The 18,224-nt window shown below is 47.0% G+C and overlaps 1 protein-coding gene across 2 annotated transcripts in view; it reads right to left on the reverse strand.

Moving 5' to 3' along the window:
• The window catches only part of SNX4 (sorting nexin 4), a 454,378-nt gene that overhangs the window by 140,076 nt on the left and 296,078 nt on the right, over positions 1-18,224 (reverse strand). For both annotated transcript variants that reach the window (XM_069224290.1, XM_069224289.1), the window contains one exon: positions 16,809-16,908. In XM_069224290.1, the coding sequence (XP_069080391.1) occupies positions 16,809-16,908 (100 nt within the window). The remainder of the gene's footprint in view (positions 1-16,808; positions 16,909-18,224) is intronic.

The following is an 18,224-nucleotide window of genomic DNA, read 5'->3' on the forward strand; positions in this document are numbered from 1 at the left end:
GTAACGACATAAGGTGCCTAAACTCCAGCAAAGGAAAGTTTGACACTAACTGGATCATAAAATCCTTGTACACTGTGGTGATGTAAACATCAAGAAACTGGTGATCCTTATTTCATTTTCCCTTTCAACAGAAAATAAGGAAATCGTACGCCAAATTTAAAGATATGAATACTATGCACACTGATTCGTGTGGCAGAGGACACTGCAATTTGTTTCATTCTGTTGGGGTGTACAGGTGCCCATTTCTCATCTTTAAGTGGTTGTTGGGTTTGAGCTACCTTTCCTAATTCTGTAGTTTGATGTCATTTTAAGTGTTGGTGGATGTAGCAGGTTTCATCTAACTATTTCACAATAGATATCTTGATGAATGACAGGATTTCAATTACCGGTATAACCTGAACGGATGTACCACTGACGGAGCAAACACTTTGACAACTGTATGACTTTCAGCTGTGATTGTGTAGGGCGACGGCACACAATTAGGCTGCCTAACACCATGCACATACTTCTGCACTATACTGCGACTAACTTTAAAACGTTGCCTACTTTGGATGTGTGGTGCACAGTGGGAAAAGCTAGAAGAAATTAAAACATTTCTCCCTTTCTGTATGCCAACTTAATTTTGGGGTGTCAAGCCCTGTCGACTATTGTTGAAAAATATGGGTGGTTGCATGGGAACGCCCATGTACCACCCTTGGAATGTTCCTTGACGCAAAGTAATGCAAAGCGCTGCCATGTGTTACTTTCAGGCAACTTCCCAGCGCAAAACATCTTTTGTGCGTCAAAGTAAATACAAAATAAACATTTTGCACAACTCTGTATCGCTTTTGCGCTGCAAACCCAGTGCAAAATATTTGCAAATCTGCTTCAGACAGCTTTCCGTAAACTGCTATGTAAGTACCATCTGCAGGCCCTTGAATAACGTCAGCATACGCAGAAATGTTGAGCTTTTTCTCTGAGAAATTCCTGCAGGTCTTCAAAGAAGATGGGGAATCATGATCAGAACCCACACCCATATGTACCCCTATGGCATCGACAGACGAGTACACAACAGGGTGTTTGATTAATGCTTCTGAAACCTGAGAGTACAAACTTCCTTTCTTGACAGAATCGGTACAGCACACCATCTGCAGTGAAAGTGTCACTCTCAGAACAGGCACAGCCGGGAATTAGCGGTACAGGTTTCCCTCTCTCACAGAACAGATACAACATGTGATTCAGTTGGAAAACTTCCCAAATTCACACAAGAATGTACAGCTGGACATTAACAGTGTAAGCTTCCATTCGTATCAGAACAGGTACCACATGGTAACAGTAGTGAAAGCTTCTCTCCCGGACAGCAAATACAAGGTTCCGGCTGTCACTGAACAGGTAAAACTCAGGACGCATTAGTGAAGCCTCCTTTCTCAAATAACAGGCACAGCACAGTCTACAGCAAACACCCTTGCCTAGTGGATCCATATGTTTCAGTATGGTTGTGTGGCTTAGTAAATGCATAGATGGCTCAGCAAGTAAAATGGTTAGGTATGGATGGTTGTGCATAAACGTATGGTATTTCAGTACGAAGATGCACAAGGGGAGAACGTTTACTTACAAATACATTTGTCATGTTATGTTATGTATGGCGGGATGAACGACTGTATTGATATGCGAGTAAATGGATGGAGAAGTGGATGATGGTGTCAGCTGGTGGACAACTGGATGAGTGGGAGCCTGAATTTATGTTTTGATGAATGCTGAATTTGTGTAGACAGATGCATGCATAGATGAATGGAGACTGTGGACGGAGATTCCATGTGAAAGGAAAATGACTGTGGACTGATGGGTATTTTTGTAAGGATGTTTGAGGGCTAGTTTAAGTGTACTGGTGGATTAAAGGTCACTTTATATATGTGGTATGTGTATGGCTGTGGTGTGGGTATTGCTTGGTGTACGTATATATGGGCGTTGTGTGTGAGAATATGCTTGTGCCCAGACAGATGTATATGTGAACGGGTAAAAGTGAAAGAACAAAGCTGGATTTTGTTAGGACCTGAAAGCCCTAGATAAAATAGTTGGAGTGCAGATCCAATGTCTGATTCTTCTCATATACACGTGAACACAGATGGAGGGAAACCAATGCTGCACTGGGGAACACATAATTTAAAAGCCAACTTCAATTGCTGAAGCTCTGTGTCACAAGTGTCGAGGCACACACACGGTCTGAGAGGGGAGTGAAGCTACAACACTGTGCACTGATCAGATCACTGTGGTCATCATCCCAGGTGGCCAGTGCTGTAAGTGGGACAACAAAAGTGGGGAGACTTTAAAGGGACAATGGCAAAGAAGTGTATGTTACAGTCCTTTCTGAGAGGCATGGTGTAGATTAAGGGTTTGGAAAACTAAACCCTGTGCTTTACAAACCATGCCTCTCGGATAGTATTTGGGTGCTCTCTCTGAATTGATGTCATAGCATTCGGACATATAACATAACAACAGACATACACATAAAAAACAAGCTAGACCTATATTGGCCTTGCCAATGCCTTTTTAGCACTAATAAATAAATAACAATGATGATTTTGCTGTAAATAAAACTGATAATGTTTCAGTCCTGAAAATGGAAGACTGAATTAAACATTGCTAAACTCTATGGAAGAGGAGGTCTTCAGAGTGCCTCAATGACTACTGTTTCTCTTCATGCCATTTCCTCTGCTGTCTCTTTGTCTAATACACTTTTACTGCCTTCTTGTCCCCACATATTTCTTAAATCATTTGCACCTCACGGTCTTTCCATTCTATACAAACATCTCCTCATTTCACCATCCTCCCATAGGCATAGCCCATCAATTCAGATTTAAGCATTCCATTTTATTTTCCTTCAGTATGTTGAGTTGTGTACCTTCTTCACACAATTTGCCATACAATCACAATTACAGTGGACACATATGTGCCCATCACTTGTAAATTATTAGGAGGATGTTCCACCCTATACATCCACCCCCTGAAGCTACGTTCCTGGGCCTGAACTGTGACTTCACTGCTTGATAAGACAATATCAAAATATATTAGGCACAAATCGACACGTCCTTGTCAGTTACCAAAACATTTTACGTGCCATATAGAGGTGTGTGGGGAAGAACAGAGAGTAGCAATTATATCCACAAATACAACACAAAGCATGTTTGAATATCTTATTAACCATGGCACAAACACAGATCGATGGAGGGAGTTCTGTCAGGAAACTGCGGAATTACATAACCACTAGGAATATTGTTATTACACTTAAGTAACTTTCTTTTGCTATGTTTATCTTCCTGCAGATTCCTCACCTTATAAACGAGTCCTAAAGCTGGAAAATGATGATCAGCCACAGAAATCCTGTGAAGTTTTTCAGGCAAAGTCCCATTCACCGCATAGCTAAGATACGAGACAGTAGTGCTTAGAAAAAGTAGGCAAAAAAAGTGAACATAGAGCTGTGAAAGAACCCATGGCCTTTGTGGAGTGGACACAAATGCCCTCCATAGGGTCTTTATTGGCAAAGCATAGGACAACCCACTTTGTCCTGTTGCATGAGATCAATATAGTAAGGCAACATACATTTCACGTCCAGTCTATTGAGCTGCTCACCTTCTTTGGTTGGATGTGGAGGAGGTAAGAAAGAAGGAAGGGTAACAGACTAGCCCATATGAAATGCACAAGCCACCTTTGCTAAGTATAGGTGCGAAGGACCAACGTATTCTGGTAAAACAAAATGAAAGGTGGACAAATTGAAAGGGACTCAAGTTCTCCAACTCTATGACCTGAAATCATTTCCACCAACAGCATGGTCTTTAAAGTGAGAAGGCAACCTGGGTAAACGTGCATCGGCTTGAATGGAGATGACATTAAGAAAGTTAACATAGATTCAAATCCCACAATAAATGAAATGGGAGGGGAAACAAGTAAACGAAACACAACACTAATGGTGATCAAACCAAGGATGTTTAGTCAGAAAGCTACAAAAGTAGAAAGCAGAGTCAAATAGCCTTTAACTGTCACTACTGCCAAGCCTGGTTGTGCACGAGACAACAGAAATCTCAAGAAGTTGGAAATTCTAAATTTAAAGGCACTGAGGCCTTGAGACTCACATCCCTGAACAAAATTGTCACAGCGACTTGCTAGATGGTTTTAGAAACAGACATCCTGGCTGCCAGGATGACATCTGCAACTTTGTCAGGTAGGCTAATGGACTCTAGTTGGCACCACTCAAGCTCCACACATGCAGCTCCAACATTTTGAGACTAGGGTGGAGGACTTGACCATCCCACTGGGAGAGTAGGTCCTTAATCTGGATAAGGTCCCATCCAGACCTCTGATAGTCCTCCTGCAAGAGGCAACCAAGTGTCTGCACCAACATTAATTGAACTTGCAAAATGAGCCACTACTAGGAAAATTCCACATTGCTGTGCCTTCTGGTAGAAGCAAGCCGCTTCACAAAGGACCCATAAGCCCACACCACCCCGTCTGTTGATATAATGAATGGCTGCAGTGTTTTCCAATGGAATCTGAATGATTCCCCATAAGGAGGAGGAGAGAAAATGTCTTCATTGCAAGACTGAGTACCCCCAGCTTCCACTGCGTCATGTCACCATGGTTAGGACCCTAAACGATCAACAGAGCACATATTGCCAATGAAAGGCTGCCGTTGTGCTGAGATGAATGGATACCTTACCAAAATGTTAGAGGAATCCAGCCACCAATGTAGATCAGGACGAAAATGAACATGTTACTTACCTTTGGTAACACCTTATCCGGTTGAGCCACAGAGTGCTTGCCTGTTAATTATCCCCAGGAATCAGACTGGATCCAATTTTATTTCGTCACCAGTACCCCTGCAGGCCGGTAGATGGTGTCAATCAGCTGCGCATGGCGTCGTCGGCGCGGGAAGTGACGTCTGCAATGCATATACAGGTGCCAAACTAGCACAGTGACGTCAGTTTCTTTTTGCAACTCCACGACAGGAAAGCTTAGCCACGAATAACACTGGTGTGGAAAACTAGGGCCCGGAAAAGGGAAAGCTCTGTCCCCAGAAATACATTTGCAGGGAGGACGCGTCATTAAGGAATCTGTGGCTACATAGTCTCTACCACATAAGGTGTTACTGAAGGCAAGTTTCTTGTTCATTTGACAATGACTTCTGGTCGCAGATTCCTTACGTTAGAATAGTTACCCAAGTCCTCCATCTGGAACTCTTTTGTGCAGTAAAAATAGAACGACAATGCTCTTTTTGGGTCCACATGGTTGAATCGTTCCTCTTCTTTAGAGGATTGTGGCTGAGAGAAAAAAATCGTCAGGGTGATGGACAGGCCTGCATGAAAAGGAGTGCCGACTTTCGGGAGAAAGGAAGCTCTAGTTTACAGAAAACTAGCTTGTCTGGGTAGATGTTCACTTATGGAGGCTTGGATAAAAAAGCCTGCAGCTCACTGACCCTACGCCCAGATGTTTTTGCCACCAGGAAGGCTGTCTGAATGGTAAGGAGCCTAAAAGAACAACTGTGCAATGGCTCAAATGAAGCACACATTAGGAATATCAGATACCTACATACAATAGAAGATTATAAGAGGGATGGCTGGTCAGGCAACCGTAGAAAAGGATTTATATAGCAGAAAGGTATCCTTCCAAGGTGCTTAGCTCCTGCTGGGCAAGGAAAATAAAACAGAAAAACATGAGAAAGGGGAGAGTAAAGGGGGTCAACATGTCTGTCTGCACACAATGCCACAAACTTGCTCCAATGGAAGGTATGTACTGGTTTAGTGGAGGGACGCCTGGCTGCTAGAATAACATTGCAGACTTCTGCCAGAAGGTGAAAAGAGGTCAACTGCTGCTCAATCACCATGCAAGAAAATGGAGTGTTGACAGGTTTGGGTGAGGACTCTACCCTGCTTAAGAAGATCCTCCCGAAGGGGCAGCCTGATCGGGGGACTGATGGTCTTGCTCTACAGATTGTGATACCACACTCTCTGAGCCCAGTGCAGAGCCACAAGGATGACTTAGGTCTGGTCGCTCCTGATCTTCTTGAGAACTTTGGGTAGGATGGTATTGGCAGAACGATATGCAGGAGGCCTCAACTCCACTCGAAATGAAAAGCGTCTCCGAGCGAAAGCTACCTTGGAAACTCCAGTGTGCGGAACTGCTGACATTGAGCGTTGTCGTCCGTGACAAACAGATCTAACCAAGACTCTCCCCACTGCTGAAAGAGACCTTGCACCACCTCAGTTTTTGAGATGCCATTCGTAATCTGCTAGGAATCTTGGGCTGAGTTCATCCGCCCCAGCATCCCTATAGCCCGCCAGATGTTGAACCATAGGGAATATGCCCTGACATTCCAGCCATGTCTAGAGAGGCAGGGTCTCTTGACAAAGGGTCCATGGCCTCACCCCACCCTGTTTGTTGCAGCGCCACATGGCAGTGGTGTTGTCCGTGAAAACCTGCACTAGCCTTTTCTTGATGGAGGGTTGAAAGGCTTTTAATGCGAGCCGGGCCACTCGGAGCTCCAAAATGTTGATTTTATTCCGCATAGAGACCAGAGGCCTCTGACCTTGAACTCTCCCAGATGGTCGCCCCCATCCCAGGAGTGATGCATCTGGCAGCACTGTCAGATCTGGTTGGGAAAGGGAGAAGGGTTTGATGCTGACCTGATCGAGGTTTGTTAGTTCCCTCTGAGATCTGGACCATGTGAGAGAAGTTCCGCTGATGCTGTACTCACTGGAACTTCAGGTCCCACTGCAGAGCCCAAATATGCCAGCAGGCATGTGTCACACACAGGAAGCCATGAGACCCAGCAGCCTCAGAGTCAGCCTCACCAAAACCCAGAATAGAGGCTGAAACATTGTTAACACAGCCTGAATACCCTGGACTCGCCGTTCAGGAGGATAGGCCTGAAAATGCACTGTCTCGAGAACAGCTCAGAAGAAAGGGCGCGTCTGAGAGGGAGTCAGGTGTGACTTTGGCACATTGATAGTGAACCCCAGTGAGTGCAGGAGGTCCGCCGTAGTCTGGAGGTAGGAGATGCAGGCGTGTCTGCCTTCAAAAGCCAGTCACTGAGAAAGGGGAAAACTGGCACCCCTGATCCTTCCAGATGAGCTGCAATAACCGTCATCACCTTGGTGAACATCTGAGGGGCGCTGGTAAGATCAAAAGGGAGCTCAGCAAACAAAGTGCTCGTGGCCCATAGTGAACCACAGGTAACACCTTTAGGAAGGCAGGATAAGAACGTGGAAGTATGTGTCTTGAATGTCCAATGCTATCATCCAGTCTCCTGGGTAGAGGGGACTTGAGCGAGCATGAGCATTTTGAACTTCGTCTTGATGAAGAAATTGAGTGGTCCCAGGTCTAGGATGAAGGTCTCTGACCTTCTTGGGCACCAGAAGTGGGAATAGCAACCATGACCTACTTCTGTCTTCTGCACTGTCTCAATGGCTCCCTTGGCCAAGAGAGCTGTGACTTCATGGTGGAGAAGAGACAGATTGGCCTCTGTCAGCCAGTCGGATGTGGGTGGCATTGAACAGGGGTTGGGGGGAAATCGGCATGAAGGGGAGGGAGTAGCCATTTGGAGAACCCACTGGTTGGATGTGATAGACCGCCAGTGGGGCAGGTGACGCTGTATCCTGCCTCCTAATGGGTGCCCATGATAGTAAGAGGGCAGCAGACTATGAAGGTTTGGATGCTCCAGATTGATGGAGAAGAGGGTTAGGATTAATGGACTTGCCTGACGTTTAACTGCCTGACCCACAGGGTCTGTGGATACCGTGTCCTCAGCCAAGCAGAGGTTAGGAAGCTGGCACACAGCGGTAGCTTGTAGGGTATAGACGCAGCTGGCCGCAAAAGGCAGTTTGGTGGTGACGAGGGGATTGGAAAGGCCTAAGGACCTAACCGTAGCCCTGTGGCCTTAAAGCGCTCTAATGCTGGATCTCCATTGTCTCCGAAGAGATGGGAGCCATCAAAGGGCATATCCGTAAGCAAAGCTGGGACATCTCCAGAAAAGCCAGCCGACCTCTAAAAGGCATGGTGCCTTAAGGCCACTGTTGATTAAACTGCTGTGCCCAGTGAGTCGGTGGTTTCCAGTCCACATCTGATAGTGAAATTAGCTGCATCTCTCCTATCAGCAACATCTTGGAGAGTACGGCTCGGGCCTGTCCTGGAACTGTTGACAGCACCTGCGTAACCATATCTCATAGCGCATGGGAGACACGCACTGTTCACAGACCATAGTTCCAGACTGGTGAAAAAAACATCTCTAAGGTGTCCAACATCTAGGACTTCCTATCTGGTGATGTGGTAGGGAATGCGCCAGGATTTATGTGGGAGGTAGAGGGTTGGACCAGCAAGCTCCCCAGGGTAGGGTGTTGTGTGAGGAAGTTGGGATCCCCTGGGGCAGGCCGGTGGTGGTGAGCAATTGTTCTGTTCCCCTTGCTTGGTTTCGACCAGGCCGCAAGCAGAATGTCTGTAAGGGCTTCATTAAAATGGAGAAGAGGCTCTGAGGGGGTTTATCCTGGCTGAAGTACCTCTGTCAAGACATTTGGCTTGATTGCCTTAGAAGGCAGGCTAAAGTATGGGACCTCTGCCGTCCTTCTGACCACCCCTGCAGAAGACACTCCCTCCTCCGTAGCCCGCATAGCAGGAGAAGGAATGCCTTCATCTAGAGAGGTGTACCTTTCGCTAGCCTCTTTCAAACCCTCACACCAGTCCATGTTTGGTCAAAAGGCTGGTATGCTTCGGAGTCACAAACCCCTCACAGTCCACCTCAAGTCCCAGCCCACAAGAGTAGGCCTCAGGCTCTGGCCTGGAAGGGCACAGCTCCACTCAGTGCCAGAGCTGGATGATGCCCCTATGGCTCCGTGTCGGGGATTAGAATGGGGATGTGCCGGGAGCATCAGCATTGGGGGCAGTTTGAGATGGTATGACTCGAGCCAGTCCGGAGCCAGGCATTGATTCAAGGGACCTGCCTGGCGGCAGGACCGAAGCCAAAGGTGTGAATCCAGCAAGGGCCCCTGCCGAACCTATGGAGCTCAAAGGTGCACCAGTAGGAGGGGGGCTGCTCAAGTATGAGGCGCATGGCCTCATAAAAGTAAGTTGAACCGGGGTCACTCTGGGGAGGCGTCGAGATAGCCCATGCGCTGGCTCAGCTGTAAAGCAAGGCCTTGAATGCCAATGCTCCCTTGTCTCGTCGGCCGATGGACAAGGTGAAGTCGTTAGACCTTTTTAACTTTTTACTCTTTTTCTTGCGGTGGGACATACCCAAATGACCCGACAACTCTGAGTGCTACAAAAATCTTGGACTCCGCGACCGCTTCAGGGAATTTTCTTTCAACTGGGATTGGGACTGTTGCGGTGTTGTGCAAGGAGCTGCCAGGATTTTGAGGGATAGTTTCCTCAAGGCCTTTGGATTCATGGTGCAGCAACTGGAGCAGGCTTTCAGATTGTGGTTATGCTCGAGTCACCAAAGGCGTAGAAGTTGCAGGTTTGTCACCGGCATTGAGAACTTGAAGCCGGCCTTCCGAGAAGTCCTCTCTGCCACACCAGTAGAAGATTCTCACAAAAAGACTTTGATAAAAGTCGAAAAAAGGTAACTCAAAAAGCAACTAAGGGGTAACTCTCTCAGATCTGCGCTGACTGGTGTGGAAATAAAAGAACTGACATCAGCGTGCTGGGATAGTGCCTATATAGTCACCGCTCACGTCACTTCTGAGGTGGATGATGCCACGCGGAGCTGACTGATGCCACATTCCGGCAGGCAGGGGTACTGCTCACAAAAAAAATCCAGATCCAGTCTGAAACCTGGGGATAATTATAAGGTGGGGAACCTGCTGCTAGAAGTCTCTATATAGTGGAAAATCAGTACCTGAGTCACAAGGTTCACCTGATACTGGATCCACTGTGATCTCAGACACCAATGAAGTGCTCTCAGTCACCATCTGGGATGGGCACCGACAAGACCCATGAGGCCATGATACAGGAGCAGACACAAGATCTGCAAAACGGATCTGAGTTCTTGCAATCATCTCCCTAATATCCACAATCATGTGAGAAGGGGAAAATGTGTTTACAAGAGTCAAATCCAGAACAACCAAATGAAGGTCAACTTCGAATTTAAAAAGGGGTGGAACTTTTGATATAGATGGTAATCCACCAGTCACCGGTACTTTCGTACAGACGCATAAAGTGGTAATCAATATGAAAAACAGAACTATGAACACCTAGAACTGAGGTCCAACTGTAAATCTCAGGTGACATCTCTGTGCAGGGAATATCGGAAAAGGGAAGTTGTTGCCCAAGAGATCTTGAGCTGCCAAGTTGCCTTACGTTAAGGGCCTATAGAGCTCAGTTCAGGGACAGCATCTTGAACTAGTCCAGCCAAATGAATACGTTTAGGAGGAGGAGACCCAGGGCAGTTAAGTCTCTGCCCTCTTTTAGGACCAAGTAGTAAAGGAAGAAAAATCCTGTGCCCCCTTCTTCTTGAGGCACCACCTCTGTGGCCCCTTTACTCAGCATGACAGGGACTTTCAACTCCAGAATCTCTGTGAGCCAGACAGTACGTTCTAGTGGAAGAAGGGTGGCCAGGAGGAACTAAATGACCCAGCAATCTTTCCTGACCATTTCCCAAACGGAGACTCCCCCTTTGCCTCCCGCCACCACGCCCAAACTGGAAATGACGACTTAAGTGGGTGGTAGAGTCAGAAGTTTTGAGGCAGCAGATTTAGCAGAGGCTGGTGGAACGGGATCTGCTGCTTCTGGTGACTGCATCCCCTGAATCCACTATTGCCCTTAAGAACAAGTTACTTACCTTCGGTAACGCATTATCTGGTAGAGACCGTATCTAGCTGCAGATTCCTTACCTCTGAGCGTCAGCTTGGAATCTGGAAGTTTTTGCTGAGCAGTACCCTGCGCGCACTACTGGGTGGCGTTGTTTGGATTAGCATGCGTCATTCGGCTCTGCGTGGTGTGATCAGCGTTGCTGGAGCCCTCTGTGATGTCATGGTCACCTATAAAGGCACCACCCTGGCACGTGTACTTCAGTTCTTTTACCCACAATCTTTCACGCCAGAAGCGCGGAGTCATGGATAGACCAACAGTTCGTCAGTGCAAAACTCGGGCACTATAAGGGATAAACCCTAACCCAACTAGACATACTTGCAGAGCGGGGAGGCATGGGTGAGTGTAAGAAATCTGCAGCTACATAGAGTCTCTACCAGATAATGCGTTATCGAAGGTAAGGAACTTGTTCATCTGATAGAGACTTCTAGCTGCAGGTTCCTTACCTTTGAACAGATACCCAAGCCATAACCTCCTGGCGGTGGGCTGCGGATACCTCTATTTACACTCAAAAGTCCTGTAGGACCGAATGGGCAAAGTGACCGTCTCTTTGTATCTGATTGTCCAGGCAGTAATGTTCTGCAAACGTGTGCAAACATGCCCACGTTGCTGCCTGACAAATATCCAGGACTGGAATGCGCAAGCTAGCGCAGTAGTAACAGCTTTGTCCCTGGTGGAATGAGCCCTCAAGCCCTCAGGAGGCTGCTTCCTCGGCAATGTGTAGCAGATCTTGATGCAGAGAACGATCCAGCGCAAAATGGTTTGCTTCTGCACTGCCCGACCCTTCTTTGCTCCCATGTTCCCCAGAAAGAGTTAGTCAGCCACCCGGAACTCTTTTGTGTGGTCAAGGTGGAACGACAAAGCTCTTTTTGGGTCCAGCCGGTGGAGTTGCTCCTCTTCCTTCGAGGGATGCGGTGGAGCAAAGAAGCTGGGCAGGGCGATATTCTGACCCAGATGGAATGAAGTCACTACCTTATGGAGGCATGTGTTTTGAGAACCACCGTGTCTGGGAACATAGTGAGATCCGGTGGCTTGGATTAAAGAGCTTGCACCTGACTTACCCCTCCTCGCAGATGTTATCGCCACTAAGAAGACTGTTTTGATGGTGAGCAGCCGGAGGGGACAGTTGTGTAAGGGCTCAAAAGGAGCACACAAATGTGAGGACAGATTTACGTCCCATTGGGGCATAACAAAGGACGTAGGAGGAAACATATGTACAAGCCTTTGAGGAATCTATGTACAATAGGAGATTTGAAAAGTGAAGGCTGATTAGGTAGCCGAAGATGCCGACAAGGCAGAAAGATAGCCCTCGAGTGTTCTCAAGGCAGAACCCTGCTAGGCAAGGGATAGTACAAATAGAAGGATATTAGAAAGGGAAGCAGAAAGAGGACCTTTCTGTACAATAATATACAAAGCGTTTCCAACAGCAGGCATATACTGTTTTAGTGGAGACACGTCTGGCTGCCAAAATAGCTCTAGCAAAACAAAAGGATGATGGACGGAGTGCTGAACAATGCAAACACTCACCCCCAGTCACAGATCTGGATTTAAGCCATCGTTCTTTTGCCCAGACATGGGTCCCGTGCTTCCCATGCCACTGGATTCAAGCTAGCCTGGCTGGTGAGGGGTGAAACCCCGAAACCGGTCCCAGGATGCTCGTTTCCAGTCCAGGGAAGACCTGGCCTGGCAGTTGGAGCTGGACTGTTCCCACGGGGAAAAGGGTCAAGACTGATTTGCATATGGCCGGGTCCAAACTGGAATGGCACGGGCAGCAAAAAAACGATGGATTTAGGCCCAGATCTCTGTACTGGGGGTGAATGTTTGACATTGTACAGCATTCTGACCATCACTTGTTCTTTTTGCATTTTTCTGCCTAAGTGGGAAGGGTATGCCCAGACATGGGTCCCGTGCTTACCATGCCACTGGATTCAAGCTAGCCTGGCTGATGAGGGGTGAAACCCCGAAACCGGTCCCAGGATGCTTGTATCCAGTCCAGGGATGACCTGGCCTGGCAGTTCGGGCTGGACTATTCCCACAGGGAACAGGGTCAAGACTGATTTACATATAGCTGGGTCCATACTGGAATGGGATGGGCAGCAAAAAAACGATGGATTTAGGCCCAGATCTCTGTACTGGGGGTGAATGTTTGACACTGTCTAGCATTCCGTCCATCACTTATTCTTTTTGCATTCGCCAAAATAGCTCTACAGACTTCGGGAGGAAGGTCAAAAGCCATCAACTGTTGCCGCTCAATCACCACGCATGTAGGTGCAGAGTTGACAGGTCCAGGTGGAGAACCTTCCCCTGCTGCTGCGACAGAAGATCCTCACGAAGGGGCAACCTGATTGGAGGATTGATGCTCATTTTCAGAAGCTCGGGATACCAAACTGTCCTTGCCCAATCGGGAGCCACTAGAATTACTTGGGCCCGGTCATTCTTGATCTTCTTGAGAACTCTGGGCAGAAATGGTATGGGCAGAAAGGGTACAGGAGACCTGAATTCCACTTGCGACAAAAAGAGTAGCCAAGCGACCGATGCCTTGGAAACTCCAACGCACAATACCACTGACGTTCCACGTTCTCTGTGGAAGCAAAAAGATCTAACCAAGGCTCTCCCCACTGCTGAAAGAGTCCTTGCACCACCTCCAGGTGGAGATAAATAGTCGTGATCCGCTAGGCACCGACAGCTGAGTTGGTCTGCCCTGGCATTCAGAGAACCTGCCAGGTGTTGAACCACCAGGGTTATGCCCTGCTGATCCAGCCATGGCCAGAGATGCAGAGCCTCTTGACAAAGGGTCCTCGACCCCACACAGCCCTGCTTGTTGCAGTACCACATTGCGGTGGTCAGTGAACACCTGCACTATCTTCCCTTTTACAACAGGAAGAAATGCTTTCAATGCCAGTTGGATCGCCCGGAGCTCCAGTAAGTTGATATGGAGTCCTGATTCCACTGGAGACCAGAAGCCTCTGATCTCTGCCTCTCTCCCAGATGGCCTCCCCATCCCAGAAGTGACGCACCGGTCACTACTGTGAGATCTGGTTAGGGAAGGGAGAGGAGTCTGCCTCTGACCCAATCGCAGTTCACTAACCACCACTACAGGTCTTTTGCAGTTCCCTCTGAGATCTGAACTGTGCCAGTAAGATTCCCCTGATGCTGCGCCCACTGGAACTTCAGGTCCCATTACAGAGTCCTCATATGCCATCTGGCATGTCTGACTAACAGAATGAAGGAGGCCATGAGTCCCAACAGCCTCAGAGTCTGACTCACTGAAATCCAGGAAGCAGGCCAAAACATCGGTATCATAACCTGAATATCCTGGACTCGCTGCTCGGGAGGATAAGCCTGAAACTGCACTGTGTCCAGAACAGCCCTGATGAAGGGGAGCTTCTGAGAGAGTCAGGTGTAACTGCGGCACGTTTAGAGTGAACTCCAGTGAATGCAGGATGTGCGCCGTTGTCTGAAGGTGGTTGACGAGAGCCTGGGGCGTAGGAGCCTTCAACAGCCAGTCGTCGAGGTAGGGGAAAACTGAAACCCCTAACCTGCGCTGATAAGCTGCTACCACGCCATCACTTTGATGAACACCCAAGGGGCACTGGTAAGACTGAAAGGAAGCACAGTAAACTGAAAGTGCTTGTGCCCCACCTTGAACCGCAAGTAGCGCTGTTGGGCAGGCAGGATGGGAATGTGAAAATATGCATCCTGCAAGTCCAACACTATCATGCAGTCTTCTTGGTCTTGGTCTAGGGCAGACAAGACCTGAGCAAGTGTGAGCATCCTGAATTTCTCCTTTTTGAGGGAGAGATTGACGTACCTTAAATCCAAGATAGGGCGAAGACCCTTGTTCTTTTTTGGAATCAGAAAGTAGCGGAAATAACAACCACTGCCTACTTCTGACATCAGGACCCTTTCTATGGCTCCCTTGGCCAAGAGGGCCGGAACGTCCTTGCAGTGCAAGATTAAATGATCCTTCATCAGCCGTTCTTTTAATGGAGGTACAGAGGGAGGGAATGACTGGAAGGGGAGGGAATAGCCCTTCTGTATGATCTGCAAGACCCATTTGTCCGATGTTATGGATCGCCAGTGAGGGAGATGAAACTGAATCCTCCCTCCAACTGGACGAGCATAGTCTTGCAGAATCATACTAGGAGGACTTGGGCACTGTGGAAGAGGGGGGCTGGATGGTGGCGACCTCTGGCTAGACCCTCTGGGTCTGAAGGTACCACAACCTCATCTTTGCACTTGATGCTGAGATGGCGGAGGATGGTGGCTAACTTGTGGGTGGCGTGATACCACACCCCTTCCAAAACCTCGAAAGGGGCAAAAGGCAGACTACTGGAGAGCAGGCACAGAGAGGCCTAAGGATCTGGCCATAGCTCGAGAGTTCCTGAACCGCTCAAGCGCTGAGTCTGACTTTTCTCTAAATAGAACCGAGCCATCGAAAGGAATTTTCGTAAGGTTTGCCTGGACATCCACCCAAAAGCCAGACGTATGGAGCCAGGCATGGCGTCGAAGGGCCAGCGAGTCGGTCGTGTCCAAACCACACCTTATTGTAAACTTGGCTGCATCTCTCCCATCTTTTACAGCTTGTGTGAGAGTGTCCTGCATGCCCTCCTGGACCTGGGGTAGCACGAGTGCCACCGTATCCCACAAAGTATGGGAAAAATGGCCCAATAGGCATGAGGTGTTTACTGACCTCAATGCCAGGCTGGAGGAAGAAAACATTTTCTTTCCAAGCTGACCCAGCCTCTTGGATTCCTTATCCGGATGAGAGGAAGGGAAGGCACCATGGGAAGTGGAAGCCTGGACTACCAAGCTCTCCGGGGTGGGGTGCTGGGTGAGAAAACTAGGATCATTTGGAGCTGGACATTGGCGTCAGCCAATAGTCCTATTAAGAGGAGCCCCTGTGCTGGCTTTGGACCACATCCCCAGCAGGACTTCAGTGAGGGCTTCATTAAAGGGTAACATCGGCTCCAATGTGAAACCCCAGGCTGAAGCACCTCAGTCAGGAGGTTAGTCCTGACTGGCTCCGTAGGCAAATCTAGGTCCAAGACCTCAGCTGCCCTACAAACCACCCCAGCATATAAAGCTCCCCCCTCCATAGCCACAGTAGGAGGTGAGAGCATGACAGTACCTGGAGAAGTATCCAGTCCACAGGCTTCCCCTAGTTCCTCATGCTCCAATCCATACTATAAAAGGTCTTAGGACCCTTTCCATTCCTCCCCTGTCCCTGGCTGTTCCGGCTCCGGATCATCTGGGATAAGGATGGGACTTCCTCCACCAGTGGAGCGTTGACACCAGGAGCGACGCCGGAGGAGGCCGACAGGATCACTTTTCTTTCCCCTTTAAACCAATACACCATAAGCCAAACTATATGCCAGCCTTACACGATGGACACTTTAAAAAATGGAAAATGGTGAATGCAGAGCCCTAGTGGGTTTACTCAAGATAGGAAAATGAAAGCATTTGATACAGGTAATAAGCGTTTTTCCCTGCTGAATCAGAGAATATATAGTATTTCTAATTAGGCAATAGATCAATTGCCTGCTAATACCACATCTGTGACTAGAGAACTGACCCAATCTGAGAACCTATTTAGGCCATACAGAACGACAAAATACCGATGTAGGAAACAATGGCTGGACTATGTGAGAAAAGTCTCAATGGTTTTATCTTGCCACACAATGTTATGAAAATATTGTGATGAATAACTATAAATTTGTGGGACCATTGTCTGCACTGCTTTATCATTCAGAACTGTTCTTTCCACATGATCAAGGCTATGGTCTTTTTATCTCAGTGGTATGGGAGGGCGGAGGTAAACTGGAGGATATTGACAATGTGAACAGTCAATATGTGATCTGAGGCACTGCTTCATTCTCATTTTTAAATTGTAATCTTCAATTTAATTTTTGCGGAAAAACGGATGAATGCAAGATGCAAATAATATGAAAGTGTTGCTGTAAGAACAAGCCTACCCCTGTTGTCAGTTCTTCGCACTGTTGTTTCTTGGATACCAGATCCATGGCAGCCATCTCCAAATCATACTGTATAAGTTCATGTTTCCGGCACACTGACCTGAAATCATACCAATTAAAAAATCATGTAATACTCTAATTTTCTTCTCCAACATTTTTACAACAGAATAAAGGTCTTAAAAGTTATGATTTTTTTTTCAAAATGCCATTACTTCAGTATGTAATTAGCCAACAATTTCATTTAATATAGTATGTGCACAAGAAAGTTCTTAAGGGTACAAGAAAGCTACTTAAGGGTAACTACAGATCTCCATTAGTGGTATCTTTTATAGGTTCACATATTTGATTTATTTGGTTTTTAAAAGGCAGACATTCTAAAGCAGAAATTATGTGAAAGAATTCTTTGCTTGATGTCCACCGGCTAAACTGAGCTATGGTGGTCTTTAATGGGAGTGTAGAGCAAAGTCTCCTCCACTCAGTGGCCACCTGGTAGATCCAGACATTGAAGTTAATACGCTACACGTTATTCTGTATAAAGAACAGGCAATCAATATGTCTGATTTATTTTAACGTTGCCATCAGGAACCATAACAGGTGATTCTATGAAAGATGCAATGCTGGAAAATTAACATTTCAGTTGAAGCACTTCTGGAAACAGGGACTATTATAACCACTTATATACCTTCAAAGACTTCAAGACTGAGTAAGTTCAGCCAAAATTCAAACTTGTGCCCTACAGATAGCACCTGCTATAAGCAGCCGGTGGTTAAACTCGGACAGCCACCATGTCAACGATAGAATTAACAAGACAACACTGGCCTCATTATTTTCCAGCTTTAAAAAACAAAAAACTAATCAAGATAAGCAGGATATCTACTGTCAATAACATTTGAATTCTACCACTCACGCCTCAATATAATGTACAAGGAAGATAGACTGCACTCATTTATGGGATATACATGCCACTTATACCGCATTTCTATGAACTAAAGATTTGTGGTGCTAACATTTACAACCAACTTTCTTTCTAAGCACAAATTAACAAGCATACTTCTACTTGTTTTATGGGAGATAATTAAGCACATCAACTCTTTTCTCACTGTTCATTTCCAAAAAACAGTCAACCAGGCACATATTTTCTCTTGCCTGGACTATTACAATTCTTCAAGTCAACCTGTCAACATATGCTGTGGCCAAACTACAGCATGTTAAGAATACTACAGGCCACCTTATTCTCAGATTGAACTGAGGCATACTGATTCCCTCCTACCTCCAGTCAAAGCACTGGCTTCAAATAACAAAATGGTGACCCTTTAAGGTCCGATCCCTCTCTCGCCAGGTTTTCTACTTAAACACATCCAGTTACAAGTTCCTGCCATGTCTCTACATTCTTGCTTCCTTCTTGCACCAACAATC

This window comes from Pleurodeles waltl, chromosome 3_1, assembly GCF_031143425.1.
Source record: "Pleurodeles waltl isolate 20211129_DDA chromosome 3_1, aPleWal1.hap1.20221129, whole genome shotgun sequence".
NCBI classification, from domain to species: domain Eukaryota; kingdom Metazoa; phylum Chordata; class Amphibia; order Caudata; family Salamandridae; genus Pleurodeles; species Pleurodeles waltl.